This window comes from Sturnus vulgaris, chromosome 5, assembly GCF_052056855.1.
Source record: "Sturnus vulgaris isolate bStuVul1 chromosome 5, bStuVul1.hap1, whole genome shotgun sequence".
Classification (NCBI taxonomy): Eukaryota; Metazoa; Chordata; class Aves; order Passeriformes; family Sturnidae; genus Sturnus; species Sturnus vulgaris.
The window spans coordinates 5796310-5811712 of NC_142247.1; the positions used below are offsets into that span (position 1 = coordinate 5796310).

Genomic DNA, 15403 nt, shown 5'->3' on the forward strand with positions numbered 1-15403 from the left:
TTATTAGCTAAGCAAAACTCCAGTGATGTTACTGTGCTTCATGCTTTTCAAACACAAGCAGGACACAGGCACCTCAGTTTTAAGATTCAGCTTTGGTAAAGCATGACTTTGAGGCTGCTAAACAGCAAAGGTGTGAGTTGCCATGTATTGCTGGGATTTCGTGCTGTTCATGACCAGGGGGTGACAAAGCCTGCCCTGTCCCCGACAGGTGATGTGTCCAGAAGGCTGACACAGGCCATATCTCTGGGGCAGAGAGGGTTAAGCCACTTTGAACAAAGGGCTGGATTCATGTCTTTTCTTCCTCGAAGGGAATGAGAGAAAGAAACAAAATTAAGATAGAGAAAAAGCTGTTGTGAAACAAGCCCGTTGCTGTTCTCTGGAAAACAAGTATGTGAGGACTCATTTTTAGAGGCATGCTGAAACAGCAGGGCACCGCAGGGTGGCCACAGGCACTCTTCCTCCAGGGGCTGTCACTGCCCTGCCCCGGTGCCAAGGACTAAAACTGTCTGGTTTCTTAGAAAAGGACATGGTCCTGACTGTGTGCCACAGAAAAAGTCTGCTGTACAAAACCACAAGCTATTTCCCACTCCAAAGCAAAATGTTGAATTGTAGCTGTTCCTGCAGTAATTGGGGGATAGCTAGCTGCTGTATGAAGAGGACCCCTTTCTGTCAGCATGTCGAGGGGCTGGGAGGTGTCTGCCATCTCAAACAGGTGTTTGTCTGTGTAAATGAACGTTCTTATCATGGCCAACTGAAAGGTCAATTTTCAGCTGACAACTGAAAAGTTAAAATAAGCAAATGCATCTAGGAAAAAACAGCTGCTAATAAGTTTCTGTGGCTCATATCAGTGTTGACAAATTTTACCACAGACAACGAGTCTATTGATTCTGCACTTCTTGACCATCAAGAAAGTAATTATTACAGAAATTTTTGGCATTGCTTTATTAAAAAGTGGTTATTTAGTATTTGGACATCCAGAAAAACAAGGGGCTGCACTTCTTGAGGCTGGAGGAATGACATGAATCTGCAGTGTATTGCTCTCACGTGGTTACCAGTGTGTGCATCTTAGCATACAGCTCCAGCAGCACACCAGAATGCTAAATGGAAGTTTCAAAATAATAATTACAGATTTCAAATAGTCCCAGGTAAGACAACAAAAAATAATTTGGAATGTAGGGAGCTGTGGACTTTTATGTTTCCTTATATATATGAATATTTATGTATTTTGAAAGCTATTAAATGAAATCACACTTTATTAGGCAAATTCTCTGAAAACACAGAAGAATATATATGTTTTTGAAAAAAACGTGTTTGTGAGCTTGCTACATCACAGCTTTTTAAATTACTTTTATTCTGAAAGTGCTAAACCCCATAAAGTTTAAATGAGACTTTTGAAAACAGGATTCGACCTTTTCAATCCAATTGCAACATGTTTTATTTGAATGGACACACTGAAACATAAAATGATGACAACAATTATTCCTGGAAGGTATTAAAAAGTTGATTTGTATGCATAAATTGAATTATGGCTCTGGCAAATGTGCACTATAAGCAAACAGACACAGTATAAACACTTCATACTCCTCTAACATCTGCTGCCAAGGTCCTCTAATCATTTTAAATCAGTTCAGACTGTTGCTGTGAGATAGCCTGCCTGTACTCGATTACATATGCACAAAAATGGGAAGATTAAAGAAACTGTCAAGGGGACAAAAGTGATTTCTTGAAAAAGTTAGTGAAGGAAGGCCAGAAGTGAAGGTGGTGAAGATGGCACCAGCTGCAGTCTCGAGGACTGGCTGTTCAAATTCCTGAGTGACACAGAAAAACCATAGGGGAGCCCAGCTGCCAAGAACTCTAAAGGCATTTCAACAGCACATTTGTGAAGTGCAATTTTGCAAAAGACTTATAAACTGACCACACTGGGCAGGTTTTCCTGGGATCAGCAAAAGACATGGTCTTGCCATGAAAACTGCTGCTCTGCCAGACCTGATGTTCTGCTACAAAGTGTAGTTTTCCTCATGGAATAGATGTTATAGCATTCCTTGGATATTAGTGTTGTTAAATAACAACAATAACCACAAGGAAGCAGCTCTCCAACATGGAAAATTTCACTGTTTGCACAGAGCAAGGCTTGCTGCAGTGAAAATCAATGTTAGAAGACCAGAGATGAAGCAACCCAGCAATAGTGTGTGTTGTGTACTCCAGCCACCCCAGGGACAGAGGAGTGTGTGTTTTGTTGCTATGCCAGCTACAAGTCAGCACAGAAAACTCACTGCCCATCTACAACTGTGTGCTTCTAGTAAGTAATGACTATTCAAAAAAAAAACTAATGGGAAGGTGTATCATAAAGTGAGGGGTGCTGTTTTGACCCAGATGTATGCTCTGGGGGTAAAATACATTCAAGACTTGGAGATACATCCATCTTGCAATAATGAGGGGCCACCAAACCTAGTGGCTTGGACTATCAAAGCCTCTATGCTTCTGTAAACGTTACAGTGTCATGTAACTCAATGTTGATCTTGTTGCTGGACTCCAGGACTTGATCAGAAAATACAGAATATCGCCCAGACATTTAAATTTAATAACATGATGGTCAGTTTTTAAAGAATAAGGCAAATGATCTAATCCACCTTTTTCCCTCAGTCTGTATGAGGTTTACCCAGGGTCCAATGTGCTGTTGGCAGCAAATGTAGGATGTGACTGTGAAGGTCCAGAGCTGGGGAAGAGGTTTCAGCTCCATTTTCTCCTGTGTCTTTGGAGCCTTTCTCTCTAGGACATCTTCCACAAACCATGTCCAGAGTGCCAGCTATATGAAAAAGAAGGGAGATCCTTGGAAACCATATGCAGATGGCCTGAACCAAGCAAAAAGTGGAGAGAAAGGACAGACAGCCTAGGTAGGTGATGAAGCATATGTTCTACAAACCCAGACTGCCTTAAGCTAAAGCAAACAAAGCAAGCTGGGGAAAGTTATAAGGGTTTAGATTTCCTAAGTACAACAATTTTTATTTTATTTTGAAACAATTTTCCCTTAAGGAATGTCCTTTCATTTTAAGTTGGAGAAGGCTGACAACTCATCCTATGAAATTTTTTTTCATTTTGCTGGAAAGAATTAATTTTTTTTATTTTGGCTAATCCAAAACATTATTTTCCCTTCTCATATTATTCTCCCACCTTTCAGTATGATTCTCTTACCATTTCAGCCCAGTACTTGCTGGTTATTTAGAAAAAAATAGATTTCCCATAATTGTTCTTTTATTATTTTTGCTAAATAACCGATGTGGCGGTTTGTATGCTTTAGAATTATAATTTTCTCAAGTCCTCAGATGACATGAAATGGAAATGATGCCTAACTCAAGCTGCTCAGTGCCAAAACACGGTGCTGGAAGGAGAAGGGGCATCTCATTGAGACCCATCCCTCTGTGCTAGTAAGCTGTAAATGTCCAGTTCCAAATCTGCACTCCAGCAGCTCAGAAAGCTTCCCAATGGCCCCAAGAAAACCTGGAGGTCTGTGGTAAAAGATCTGGCACCTTTTGTGTGTTACTTGATGGGAAGAGGAGAGAGTGATGACATCCTGACTGCAAGGGTCACATCTGTTGGTCAGAGCAAAAGGCAGAGACTGGGATGGGCAGTAAAAGAAGATTTCTTTTACACTTAGGTAAAAAGTTTTATACCAATAAGGACGATTCAGCCCTGTTACAGATTGCTGGGGAGTGAGGCTCCCATTCAGGAAAATCTTTATGGATACCCATCAAAACGGTATGGCTGCTTCATCCTGGGGTTGGATGTCCTTTTCTGGTCCTAGCCAGATTCTTCTCTGTATTTTTTCTATGATTCATAAAATATTTGTTTGCTGTTCTGTCCTCTTCTTCTATCACTTATCTACAACAGTAACATACAGACTCACTTCTGGAGCAATTTTCCACCATTTCCTCCGAAACGGCATTCCTTGACTGTTAGCACTCCAAGCCTCTAATCAGAGTTAAAAAATAACCGCTGGAAGATGACCTACCTAAAATCATATCTACAGGCAGAGAAAATCCTCAGAAGTTGTAAGGACCCTGGGCATCTCCCAAAACTATGGTTTGCAAAGAGTTTAGCAGGATCATGCCTTCACACCTCATCTTTGTAACCATCCCAAATTAGCCTATGTGCCACTTTTTCCATTTCTGGGAGCACATCTGTTCCAGCCATGCTCAAACCTATCCCACTATCCACAACAGTCTCCAAAACCTTGCATTGATTAGCAATTCTCATGAAGGTGGAAACTCTCTGTGATGCTTGATCCAGCAGTTTGCTGGTGGGCACAGGGGCTCATGAGTGCCAATGACACAGAAGTGACCCCAGGAGGATTTGGGCATGGTGGTGGAGCTCAGTGCAGGCAGGGCAATGACATTGGCTGCAGCCCTGAGAGGAACATTGGAGTATTTTGCTCTTCTGACACCAGCAAAATGAATCACTGTGGTAAAGTCTGAGACCCATTTGTGCCTATTGCTGGGAACAGGAAGGGGAGCAAGTAAATAAGGCTGGATGTGTTATGGCTAGCTGTCTTTCCTTCTGTTTGATCACTTGACAAGACAGATGACTGCTTACTTAAGGCTATTAGGCATGTTTGTTATACATAAGGATTCATGGACTTTCAGTTATGCTTTTTTTTTAGAAAAAACTTGCTAGAATTATAGTGAGTATTAATTAAAATTCTTTGACTGTTCTGAATGAAGATAGCAGTAATATCGAGGCACTGGGAAAATGCACTGCTCTCTACATTGTGCTAGTATAATGTTTCCTTATATTAAAGGACAACACAAACTCACAGAAGAGAAATGTGGGTAAATAACGTGTTAATTAGTGACAAATTTGAGCATAGACACATACATAAATAAATACATACATAAATTTGCTAACTTTATGATGATTTATTACCAGAGCCAAAATATTTCCAGAGAAGTAGTTTTCCACTGAAGGAGTATATTCTGTGAAGCTGAAACAACATAGCGAAAATTTTTACCCATTGTTTGGAAGAGAAAAACTTTATTAAAACATGAAAGTCCAAGTAATTTTATTCCATGAATTACTAGAAATCCAGAAAACAATTAACTGTGGGCAAATCCTAAGAAATTACTTGTCTCAGAACTTGTTCAGAGAAACTTATTTACAGAAAGTTCACTTTGAACATCACAGTCAGTAACCAGCAAAATACATTTTCAATGATGATCACTTATGGTTTAGAAAAAGAAACCAGTAGAAAAGAAAAAAAAAAGGGAGGTTGCATTGCATATAAATCTGTTTTGTGTAGCTCCTTCTGTCAAAACCTTTGTGGGGAGACTGATTCCAGCAGGAAAGCAATCTTCTGGAAATTACAGCAAAGTGGAATGTTTCCCAGATGGGTGGAAAGCCCCATCTTAATTCCTAGTAATAGTTACAAATAGGTGATTGCCATGCTTGTGGGATCCCAGGAGTGCTCTTTGGGTTTCCTGCTATAAACAAGAGGCATTAAAGATGAGCAAAGTTTAACTTTCCTGATAAACTGAAGTGCTGAACTCAGTTGCTCGGAAGGCTGCAAGAGCTCTCTGGCAGAGGCTGTTGTGATTTGTCTGAACTGTATAAACTGAAAAAGCTGTGGAAGCACAGGTTTAACAGAGCTCCTGAAACCTTGTGCTGAGACACCTCCTCCAAAAATGTCAAGGAGAGCAGATATTTTAAGGTTAAAAAAGGGTAGAAACGGAGATGTTCTTCAGTCTTGCTTAGTGCTCTGCTCTTCTTATTGACTGGAGAAGTGATTTGGTTAAAAGGTGGTGGAATTTCTTTTTGTTCTTCTCACTGAGTTTCTGAAAGGCTGAATACTTAGCCTGTGGATTTTTAGAGGGAGAACCTTCATGTTTTTCTCAAGAAGCAAGGTAAATTGAAAATAGGAGCCTTCCTACAGCCAAAACATGAATGTTTAATTCACTCGAAAAGTAGGCTGAGCCTCACAACTCTCTGAACTTTCTTCTGACAGCCGTGCCTCTTGGGGTCTCTGTGCTCCTGCTGCCCACCACAGCCCCAGATGCAATCTTAGCCTTTCAAAACCTATGGAATCAAATGTCAGCCCTGCAGTGGTTGGCACTACAACATCCAAAGCCCTCACCCTGCAAATTGAGATTGCATCAGATCCCCTTCCACTCGCAGCTCTCCTACATTGGGGAGGATAAATCACAAAATTGTATGTGAATGGCCCAGCGCATTTAAGCCCCCTGGACACACATGTAAGAGGAATTTAGAGTGTTAAATGTCATTTATCTCAAGCTTCTCTTTTTGCTTTTTCTTACCTTCCAGCTTTAATTTTCAAGGAAACTCCAAATGCAGAGATCCCAGCCCCAGAGGTGGGGGATGTGTGTGAGGTGTTCCTGTACTGTGCAGCTCTTACAGGATGAATTCTCCCACTGTCTCCTGGCTCTGTGTGGGCATATCCAGCCCCTGCCCAGGTGGTGGGGGTGCCACAGCCCGTGAGCACGAGCTGCTCCCAAAGGCAGGAGCTGTGCACAGGTTGAGCTGTGCACAGGTTGCTTTCCTGCAAAGCTGCCAGGTGAGACAGTCGCTGACCCAGGCACGTTCACTGCTCTGAGCTTCAGCTTCCTCGGCTTGGGAAATACAGGGAAGGCAAGGGGGAGGGAGTCACTTTACAGCAATTCCTGCAAAGACTCTGATTCATTTATTTGTTCTTCTAAGAACGCCCTAGCCAGATGACTAAGGCAGATCTGCAAGCTGATGACCCAGAAACAGAAGAGCTAAATTTCACATGTGGTGGAAAGAAAAAGCAAGTTAAAAGCCATATACAGACTGTTATCTTCCTACTTTCAATGGTTTACCTCCCAATACAAGCCCTGGCTTACACCAAAAATAGAGCACAGAGATTTGCTCAGGAGCTTTTCTCTTTTTTTTCCTACCTTTTCCTCATCTCAGGATGGGGTATCTGAGGTTACCTACACCTGTGACTTTTGAAATTAGCAGCACATAAGCTCACCACAGCTGCTGGGTCTCTCAGGTGGGAGGGTTGGGGTGGCCTATTTCCTTTTCTTGTTGAAGTTCAAGCTGCTGAGATGGAGGCTGGGTTTACTGCACTTTTTCTTTCCCTCAGGTAAGACATTTTTCCTTGCAGGGCAGATGGAAAGGAAAAGGAGGAGTGTCAAAGTGTAATAAATCTGTTTTGGTAGCTTGGGCTGCTGAGCTCCCACTGGGGAGGCAGGAACCTGTCTCTACCCTTGTCATAGGATGGGTCTCTGAGATGGCTGCAGTAACCTCTGAGGAATTGAAGATAGACTGGATAAATGTAGGGGGAAAAGTGATTCTTGTTGTTGCTTCAGGTCTGTTTATGAAAGACCTCTCTGTGGACAGAAAGCACCAAGCTACACTGGAAAGTGAGTGTGAAACAATTTACTGCAGACTAACTGGTTAAACCGTGCCTGATGTCAGCCTGGTGCTAAAATAATGCAAAGAGCTCCAGTATTGTGTTTAATTTTTTTAATTTATTTTGACTGCAGTGATATTCCCTGGGAGGTTGTCTGTAGTGCCACTGCTGGGTTTGGGCTGCTGGGTTGCTCTCAGCCTGTGATTCCTTAGTGCCAGTGGAGTGTTGTACTTCTTGGAGTGCTCTGGGTGCCTATGGAACCTGATGTGCCTCCTCCCAGCACCTGCTTGTGGAAACATGTGGCAAGACTCTGTGGAGGGCAGGATTCCCAGCCTGTGTGTGTGCATACCTGTGGGAGCCTGCAATCATAAATACACTCAACCTCTTTGCTGAAAATCTCCAAATATCTCTGTTTAGTGATTTTTCTTTTGAAACACTAGAATTTTTTTTTAAAGGTGCTTTTATGAAATGCAACTTGAAAGTATTAAGGCCCAAGCAGCACATGACCCTAGCACTACAAAAATCCCTTTAGAGTCCTCATCATGTAAGCCTGTGAGTAGCATGCAGGACAAGATGGGAAAGTTCTTTTCTTCTCATCTGGTTCCTCTGTCCAGGTGACTAGACAGTATCTGAAATGAAGGTGTTATGCACTGACCATTACAGGAGCCACTACCTTCAAACCCCATTTCCCTTGTTTGACCCTTTAATAAGTGTAGTCATGATTTATAAAAAGCAGCCCTGCATAGTTAAAAATGTATACAAAGATGAATATTATGCTCTTTGAGTTCTTCAATTTTTAAAAAATATTTCCTCAAATATATGAATGTTTTCTTGTTCCTGTACCATGATGTAGGCTATAAATGTAGAGGCCAGTGCAGCTCTCTTATTAAATGATTTGCAATAGGAGACTATTGGCTTCTCTCCATACACACTAAACAGGTCAGTCTCCATAATCCATCAGCTGGCTTCCTCACCACCATTTCTACCCTTTTCTAGTTTTGATTCTGCCAGAGAATGAATTCTGTGGGCCACATCAGACCTTTACTCCACACAAAGTTCATAAAGCTTCACAAGGTCAAAATGACTAAAAAGTTAAAAATTATGTATTTTTGCATGTGTTTTCCTAGTGCTTTCTCTCTCTTAATTAGTTTTGGTTTGTAATTTCTCATGATTAGCACAGTGTATCCACATTTCCATCGTAAATGTTACTGGGAAGAGGTACTTCACACTCAATACTATTTTTCAATGCTGGGTTTTCCAGAGCTGGGAAATATCTTAGGTGAGTGACCTTTCCCTGGAGGTGGGCCATGTCAAGGCCTCTTGCCTCAATGAATAGGAGAAATCCAGAAAAATGAAGGCAAGCATCCAAGTAACCTTTGCAGAGAGTGAGAATGTGTGAAGGGAACCCTCACTCAGCAGTCAAGTTTGATTTAGTTGTTCATACGTGTGGCAAAAAGAAGCTTGGGAGAGAAGAGAGAGCAAGAATGGGTGTGTTTAGCTGCTAAGAGGATCAAGGTATAAGATTTGGAGGAGGCAAAGAAAGTCACAGAAGGTCAATCACTGATGTCTGTTGGGTGAAGAAGAGGAGCAAACCAATGTGTTAATTTAGTTGTTTCTGTAGTATCTCTGTGCTGCCTGCTAGGGTGTGTGTCTGCTTGAGGGATGCTGTAGGGCTTGCTGTCACTGTAGTAATAAATGCCAGAAATGCAGTGAAATTCACATTTGCTCATCTTGTGTTGGAATTGATACTCATACCATCCTTTCCAGCTCAGACACTCACTTTCTCTGATAACGTAACTGGTGTTGTGTCCAAAAGAAACAGCAAAGGGAACAACTTGCATAGCACTGAGATGAGCCATAGTACAAAGGGGGAAAGGTTTGATCCCTGTTCTGTTGTTTTCCCATCACCAGTGACCAGAGTGAGGTCTGGACTGCAAGTGCCCTCCTTTCCTATAAAGTACATTATGTTTCTCAGCTATTTCCCCCCTTTTACTCTGATGAATGGCTCATGCAAAGTTGGAAAGTTTGGTGTAGTGGATTGAGCCAGATGCCTTCCAAGAAACTGCAGGGTTTGGTAACTGGATAAGGTGAGGCACGTAGGTTAAAACCCCCATAAAGATTTGAACCTGACTTCCTGCATCGCTTGTCAGTGCTCTGAGTGCTGAGGAAAGGGAACTACAATGCCTCCCTTCCTCCTACTGTGCACTCTGAAATTGCTTTTATGGCCTCAAACTCTTGCACACCCAAAGACCAATTCTGGAAACACAGGGCTGTGAGCCAAGTAACTTGGTGGTCTTGGGCCTGGAGAGGTGTAGATTGCCAAGGAAATTCATGGCTCCTGGTGTGCTCTAAATGCCACAACTAGAAAAAAATTAGTAGAAATCCTAAATCAGTGCTTAACTTTTCTGCTTTGTTGTTCTGGGAGGGCTGTACTCCACAGGGGACCAGAAACATAACATGTTGAATGAAGGTGTGGATTTCTGATCCATGACTTAGAAGAACCTTTTTGAGTGTTGGAGATTCCTCTTTGAAGTGCCTCAAGTCCAGATCAATACAGCTAATAGCATGTAAAGGCAATCTCCTCATAATCCTGTAGGGGAAAAAAAAAAAAAAAGCAGGACTGCAGTCCCACTACAATGAAAAAGCAGGGATTGACTGCAAATTATGCTGCCAAACAGCTGTTCTGGACTGTCTGGGTTCATCACTGCTGAACGTGTGGAATGGTGGGATCACTTTTCTGGGAAACCTCCCTATTTCACACACAGGGCAGGGTGTCACCCTGTAGGTGGAAGCTGAGTCAGTGGCATGAGGAGCAAAGCAGTTTTCCAAAGAGGTCACAAAGGCAAAATACCCTTGGCCAGCTTTCCCAAGGGTCCTGCCTTGGGAGAACACACTAGTCAGGTTAATGGGGGAAGAGAAACCTAGGATGAGTTTCCTTGCACTGAGGGCGTGGGGCCTCTGGTTTGTGCATCTGTACCTCGTGTCAGCAGAGTCACTCCTAATTTTTATGAGCTGCAATGTCAGTGGGATCCTACCTAATGTCCTCAGCACCCTGCCCTAGAATGGACTTTTGTTATATGTGAGGTTTCTCTGAGACATATTCTAGGTCATCATGAGCTCTCATTTAATTGAGTGTACATTTTTCCTGGTGCAGAATCTTGCTTTTGCTGTGTTCAGTGACCTTGGACTGATCTGAGACCTCCACCCAGTCTACAGTCTGCAGTCTACAGAGCAAAAACTGAGCAGCTTCCTCCAGTGGAGCCCCTGGTGTCCATGTGTAAGTGTTTATACACATGTGTTTTCTTACTTTCCAGCTCCTTCTTTCTGTCCTCTTTTCCCATTTGGTTCTGCTTTGCATTTTATTTGCAATGTGTTGTCCTGTTGTGAGTATTGGTCATGCATGTTGAGTTAGGGCTCCCCAAGGAGTCTGTCTGGCGTTGGAAAATTAAGTTTTTTTGGCTTTTGCACTCTCAAAGCCCTTTATTATAAGCTGGAGATTTTGCTCCAGGGTAGTAGGATGTTGGGAAGAGCTGAAATATGGCACTGCTGAGAATCAATTAGTGTAAAAACTGCACTAGTACCCAACTACATGCTGATTACTCTTCCCCTAAAGGCAAATGTGTTTGCAGTTTAGGTCACAAGTGAAATAAGCCTGCTGAATCTCATTCTAACATGTCACTCTCTTTTGGACTTTCTTCTCCACTCCAGTGCTTACCTCTAGACATGTGAATTTTCTTGTTGAGAGCTGGGAAAAGTGTTTTGGAGGAGCAGATTCCTCCCAAAAAATAAGGAAATCGTCTTGCAAATACCAAACTGATTTATTTCAAAGTATTTTGGTTTGGCAGGTAGCAACAAGGAGGCTGTGGTTTTAGAAAGGCAGTATCTCATCTTAAGTCTTCAGATTTGACTTACTCTATACAAAAGATCAGAGTTTGTCCTCTCTGCTTGCTGTGGAGATTTGAGAAATGTCTTGCACATCCCAGGCATGTGATTTCTTTTCCTCGAAGAGTCCCTATAACACTGACTTTGTTTCCACTCTTAAATGATTCATACACTAAATTGAAGAATCAACTTTGATTTTAGTTACGAGATGATCTTAATTAGTTAAGGAATGTATCAGCCTCTCTGCTGTTGAATACCTTTGCACCTCCCAAGAATGTGGTAATGGTTAAATATTCTGCCAGTCAGGAGGTGAGCAGCTTTTGGGCTTTGTTGGATTCCAGAAAAGAATGAAATGAAGAAGCGTCACTAAATGAGGACCCTGCTGCATGCAGCCAAGGGCATTGCCTTTTGTGGCCACCTATCCTCTCTGACTGTTTGCAAAACTCACTATCAGCCCTCAGTTATCATTACACTTTGACCAGGAGAAGACATCTCATTTTTGCACCCAGGATTTACTGGCAGGCAATGGGTGAAAACTACAGGAGGTACTTTCTTCCTTTCCCTGTGTCCATTTCTGTCTACCTAAAATTGCTTCCTAATTCTGGCTGATGGCTTGATATCCACACTCTTGTAAAGTTTCATGGCAGCTCTGTGGTATGAAAATGAGATATAAATTCAAAGGGCATTCTTCAATGTAGGACTGTAGAAATGTACACAGTGTCCATCCCACTTTCTCTCTTAACACTTTCCCTATTCCTCTTGCACAGCATTAGGGAAAATTGGGTGCATGTACTTTCTGGAACAGATTCCTATTCCAGATGCTTAGTCTGGGGAAGAGAAAGCTCTACCTCCCTGTGGGGGAACAAATTCACCTCCCCATGCAGTGCAGGGTGGGGTGATCACTGTGCCAGTGCTTTCCTGTTGCTTCACCAGCCAAACGTGAGTGTGCACATGCCCGAGGCCAAAGCCCTGTGCTCTGCCCTGAGCTTGTGTAACAACAGGGAATGCCAGGTAGGCCAGGCTCGAATGAACTGCTGTGGCAGCTGCTGTGCTGCTGGGGATGTTAGCACATCACCTGGGTTTCTGCTGACCAGACCAGCTCTTAGTCTGCTAAGAGAATCTAAAGTGCTGCATTGTTTGTTCTCTTTGCAGTAGAGTAACCTGTGCCTGAAGCAAACATCTTTGGTCTGGATTTCTCTCCATTTTGCAGCTATACAAAGAGTCACAACAATTCAGGTTATTTACCATAAAAGTAAGTAAATTTTCTAGTACATGATTGGGTCTATTCTTGTCATGTGTGAGTGCTGTCAGAGCAGGAGGTGCTGGAGCCCCCTCTGTCCATGCCTAACCCATCCAGTTGGAGCAGGGCTGTACATGACCATTCCAAGTGATGTGTTTCACACCAGCCAGTGAGGCTAGTAAGACTCTGAAATGTGCTAGATGGAAGTAAATCATACTTGGGGTTGTGGTTTGGACTTTTCTCTCTCCCTGTGCAGCTGCTGGTAGAATGGGTTTCCCAAGCTCCCACCTCCAGGCCTGTTTATATCCCCCATCTAAATCTTTTCTTTGTAGGGCAAGCTGGAGAACAATAGGGAGCAATGGTCTGAAACTGAGCAGAGTGGGGGGGAAAAGCAGGCTATATGTCAGTAGCAGTTTCATAACTGATGGGAACTAGTATGGGAGCATTTGCCCCTGGGAAGAGGCTGAATCTTTTTTCATCAGATACAAATGAGGCAATGCAAAGGAGGAGGAGGAGGATTCTATTAACATTAGAGGGGGGAGGAATTTGATGGCATGACTAGGGCAGGAGGAACCCTCCCAATCTGTCCTGCATTATTTAATCAGTATAGATCGAAGATTTGATTATATGGTATTCCCTGTTAGAGAGGTTTCAGCATATTGTCTTCCTTACTCACATGTACAAGGTCACCTGCTTTATTAGAATCCCCAGTGCTGCCTGACCTCAGGGAGGGGGATGCCTGGAAAGAGCAGTGAGCTGTGAAAGCAGCTGGTGTGTGAGCATTTAAGCTAAGCACTAGTTGATATTTGCAGTTGTAGACAACAAGAGCTTTGCCAAACCTGGCCTGAACGTTGGCTGTGACTGGAGAATTGCACCTGGTCAAGTTACAGTGTAAAAATTTGTACAGTGCTACTGTTAAGCAGTTGAGCCTTGTGAACTCTATTTAGAACTTGTACTTATGAAGCAACTGGAATAACATGTTGAGTATGGTGGTAACTCCTCCTCTCTGGCATTTGAATTTAGACTTGGATTTTATTCAGTTTTTTGACCAGGACCACAGCTGTTTGCAAAGGGGCAAAGCAGGACTTGTGACAGCAGCTCTGAACACCCTTGGGCGCAGAGTTACACCTGACCTTGGGATTGTCCTTAGATCTACACCAGGAGGTTTCTAATATATCTGAGGAGAAAGAAAACATATATGCCCCACTTTTGTTTTTTATATCCCAGTCTGGTCTAAGTGGGCAATAGAATAAAGTGGGAATTGCCCTTGGGTAGCCTCCAGGAAACAGAATTCTCCTTTGTTGGCATAGCTTTATGAATGGATTTATAAATGCTACGTGAAGGCCACCCCTGCTGAAGGGGCCTGATTTCCCCAGTGGTGCCCACTGAGCTCATCTGGGGGATGCATTTGCACTTGACCCTACTGGGAGCCTTCCCTGCTGTCATCCCTGTCCCTCTTTGTCTCAGCTCTGAGGAAAACACCATGACCATACAGAAGAGTTTCTGTGAACTATACGCTCTGGCATTTTCCTGTCCCAGTCACTCCAGGGATAATAAATAGCAATGGTAATAAATAAAAGCAGATGCTGTAGACTGAAGCTTATGTATGACACGTTTTCCAATGTACATACATTCTAGTACATGAAGTACTCTCTTTCTCAGTGTGTATGATTTAGTTTCTTCTCTGATACCTCTCCAGTGTCGTCCTTCAGTGGCAGGAAACTGTGGTCCTTAGGTTCAGGAGGAAGGCAAAATAGCCTTCTGCAGATGTGGGTATGGGCAGATGCAGCTATAGGCTGCAAACAAGTGGTCTGGTAAAGGTCATGCTGAAGGGGTCAGTCTTCCTTACCCCAGTGTACATTCTTCTGCCTTCATGTTTATAAGAATTTTTAAGTGAACAGAAATTTTCTTGGGTTATTGTCAGTTAGTGGAGCATGAAAGAAGTTCAAGGGATTTTTAATCTCATGGGATGAAGACCTCCCTAGTTGTAGCTGCAGGTTGTGTATGCAATGCTAGTTAATACCACCCTTGAATAACAAGTACAGTGTAATACAAGTGTCATACACTGTCTTGTGTTTAACTGAGGTCCTCAGCTGAGGGGTGTGTGTATGGGAATATGAATATGCTTTGAATGCTTTAGGGCTTGAACTGGTTCCATGTGGAGCCAGCTGGGAGGTACCCATGGAATAAAGCTCACGTGTGCAGCTGCAGAACACTCTGGTCACAGTTAAATGGCCTTTACTGCATGAAGCACATACCTAGTCCATATCAGCAAATATATGTGCATATATATCAGATTCAATTAGTTCACCACACTTGACTTTCTCTTACTCGAGCTGCAAAAGATAATGGTACTGGTTTGGACCATGTGACCCCTCTGTGGTATCTTCAGACTTTGTCCATTTTGTGATTCTGATTCTGCCTCACACCTACTGAAGTGGAAGGTTTTGTTTCAGATTAAGTGAAGAATATTCCATTAAGTGAAACCGATTTGGCTTGAACTAGTGAACTTGTTTTTAGGAGAAGTCTTCAGTTTTATCAGTGGTCAGTCTTGAACCATCAGTATTCAGCATTAAAACCTGCTAAGCCAAAACCAGAAATTCAATGAATTAAATAGATTTGATCCTCAATAACAAGAAGAGACTGACAAGACAAAAAGAAATAAATGTCATGTTTTTAATGCTGATTTGAACAGCCTCACATGAAGACAAAGCACCAAACGTTGAGTCTCTCTCAGCAAAGCCTAACAGCACTGGCTGACTGTCCAGACCCACTTCTTTTTCAGTATTCATCATTGAAGGGATACTCTGGATGGTCACGCCACCTGTGGAAAAGTCAGATTGGACAAGTGAGCTCCTTGGGTGAAGCAAGATATCAAATCACTGCAGTCATCCTGT

General features: G+C 42.7%; 1 protein-coding gene across 1 annotated transcript in view; it reads right to left on the reverse strand.

The window, feature by feature from the left end:
- Positions 1-15168: 15168 nt before the first annotated feature.
- AKR1D1 (aldo-keto reductase family 1 member D1) overlaps positions 15169-15403 on the reverse strand; it is a 34637-nt gene continuing 34402 nt past the window's right edge. The window contains exon 9 of the mRNA XM_014869964.2: positions 15169-15330. Within this exon, the coding sequence (XP_014725450.1) occupies positions 15288-15330 (43 nt within the window). The 3' untranslated portion in view covers positions 15169-15287. The remainder of the gene's footprint in view (positions 15331-15403) is intronic.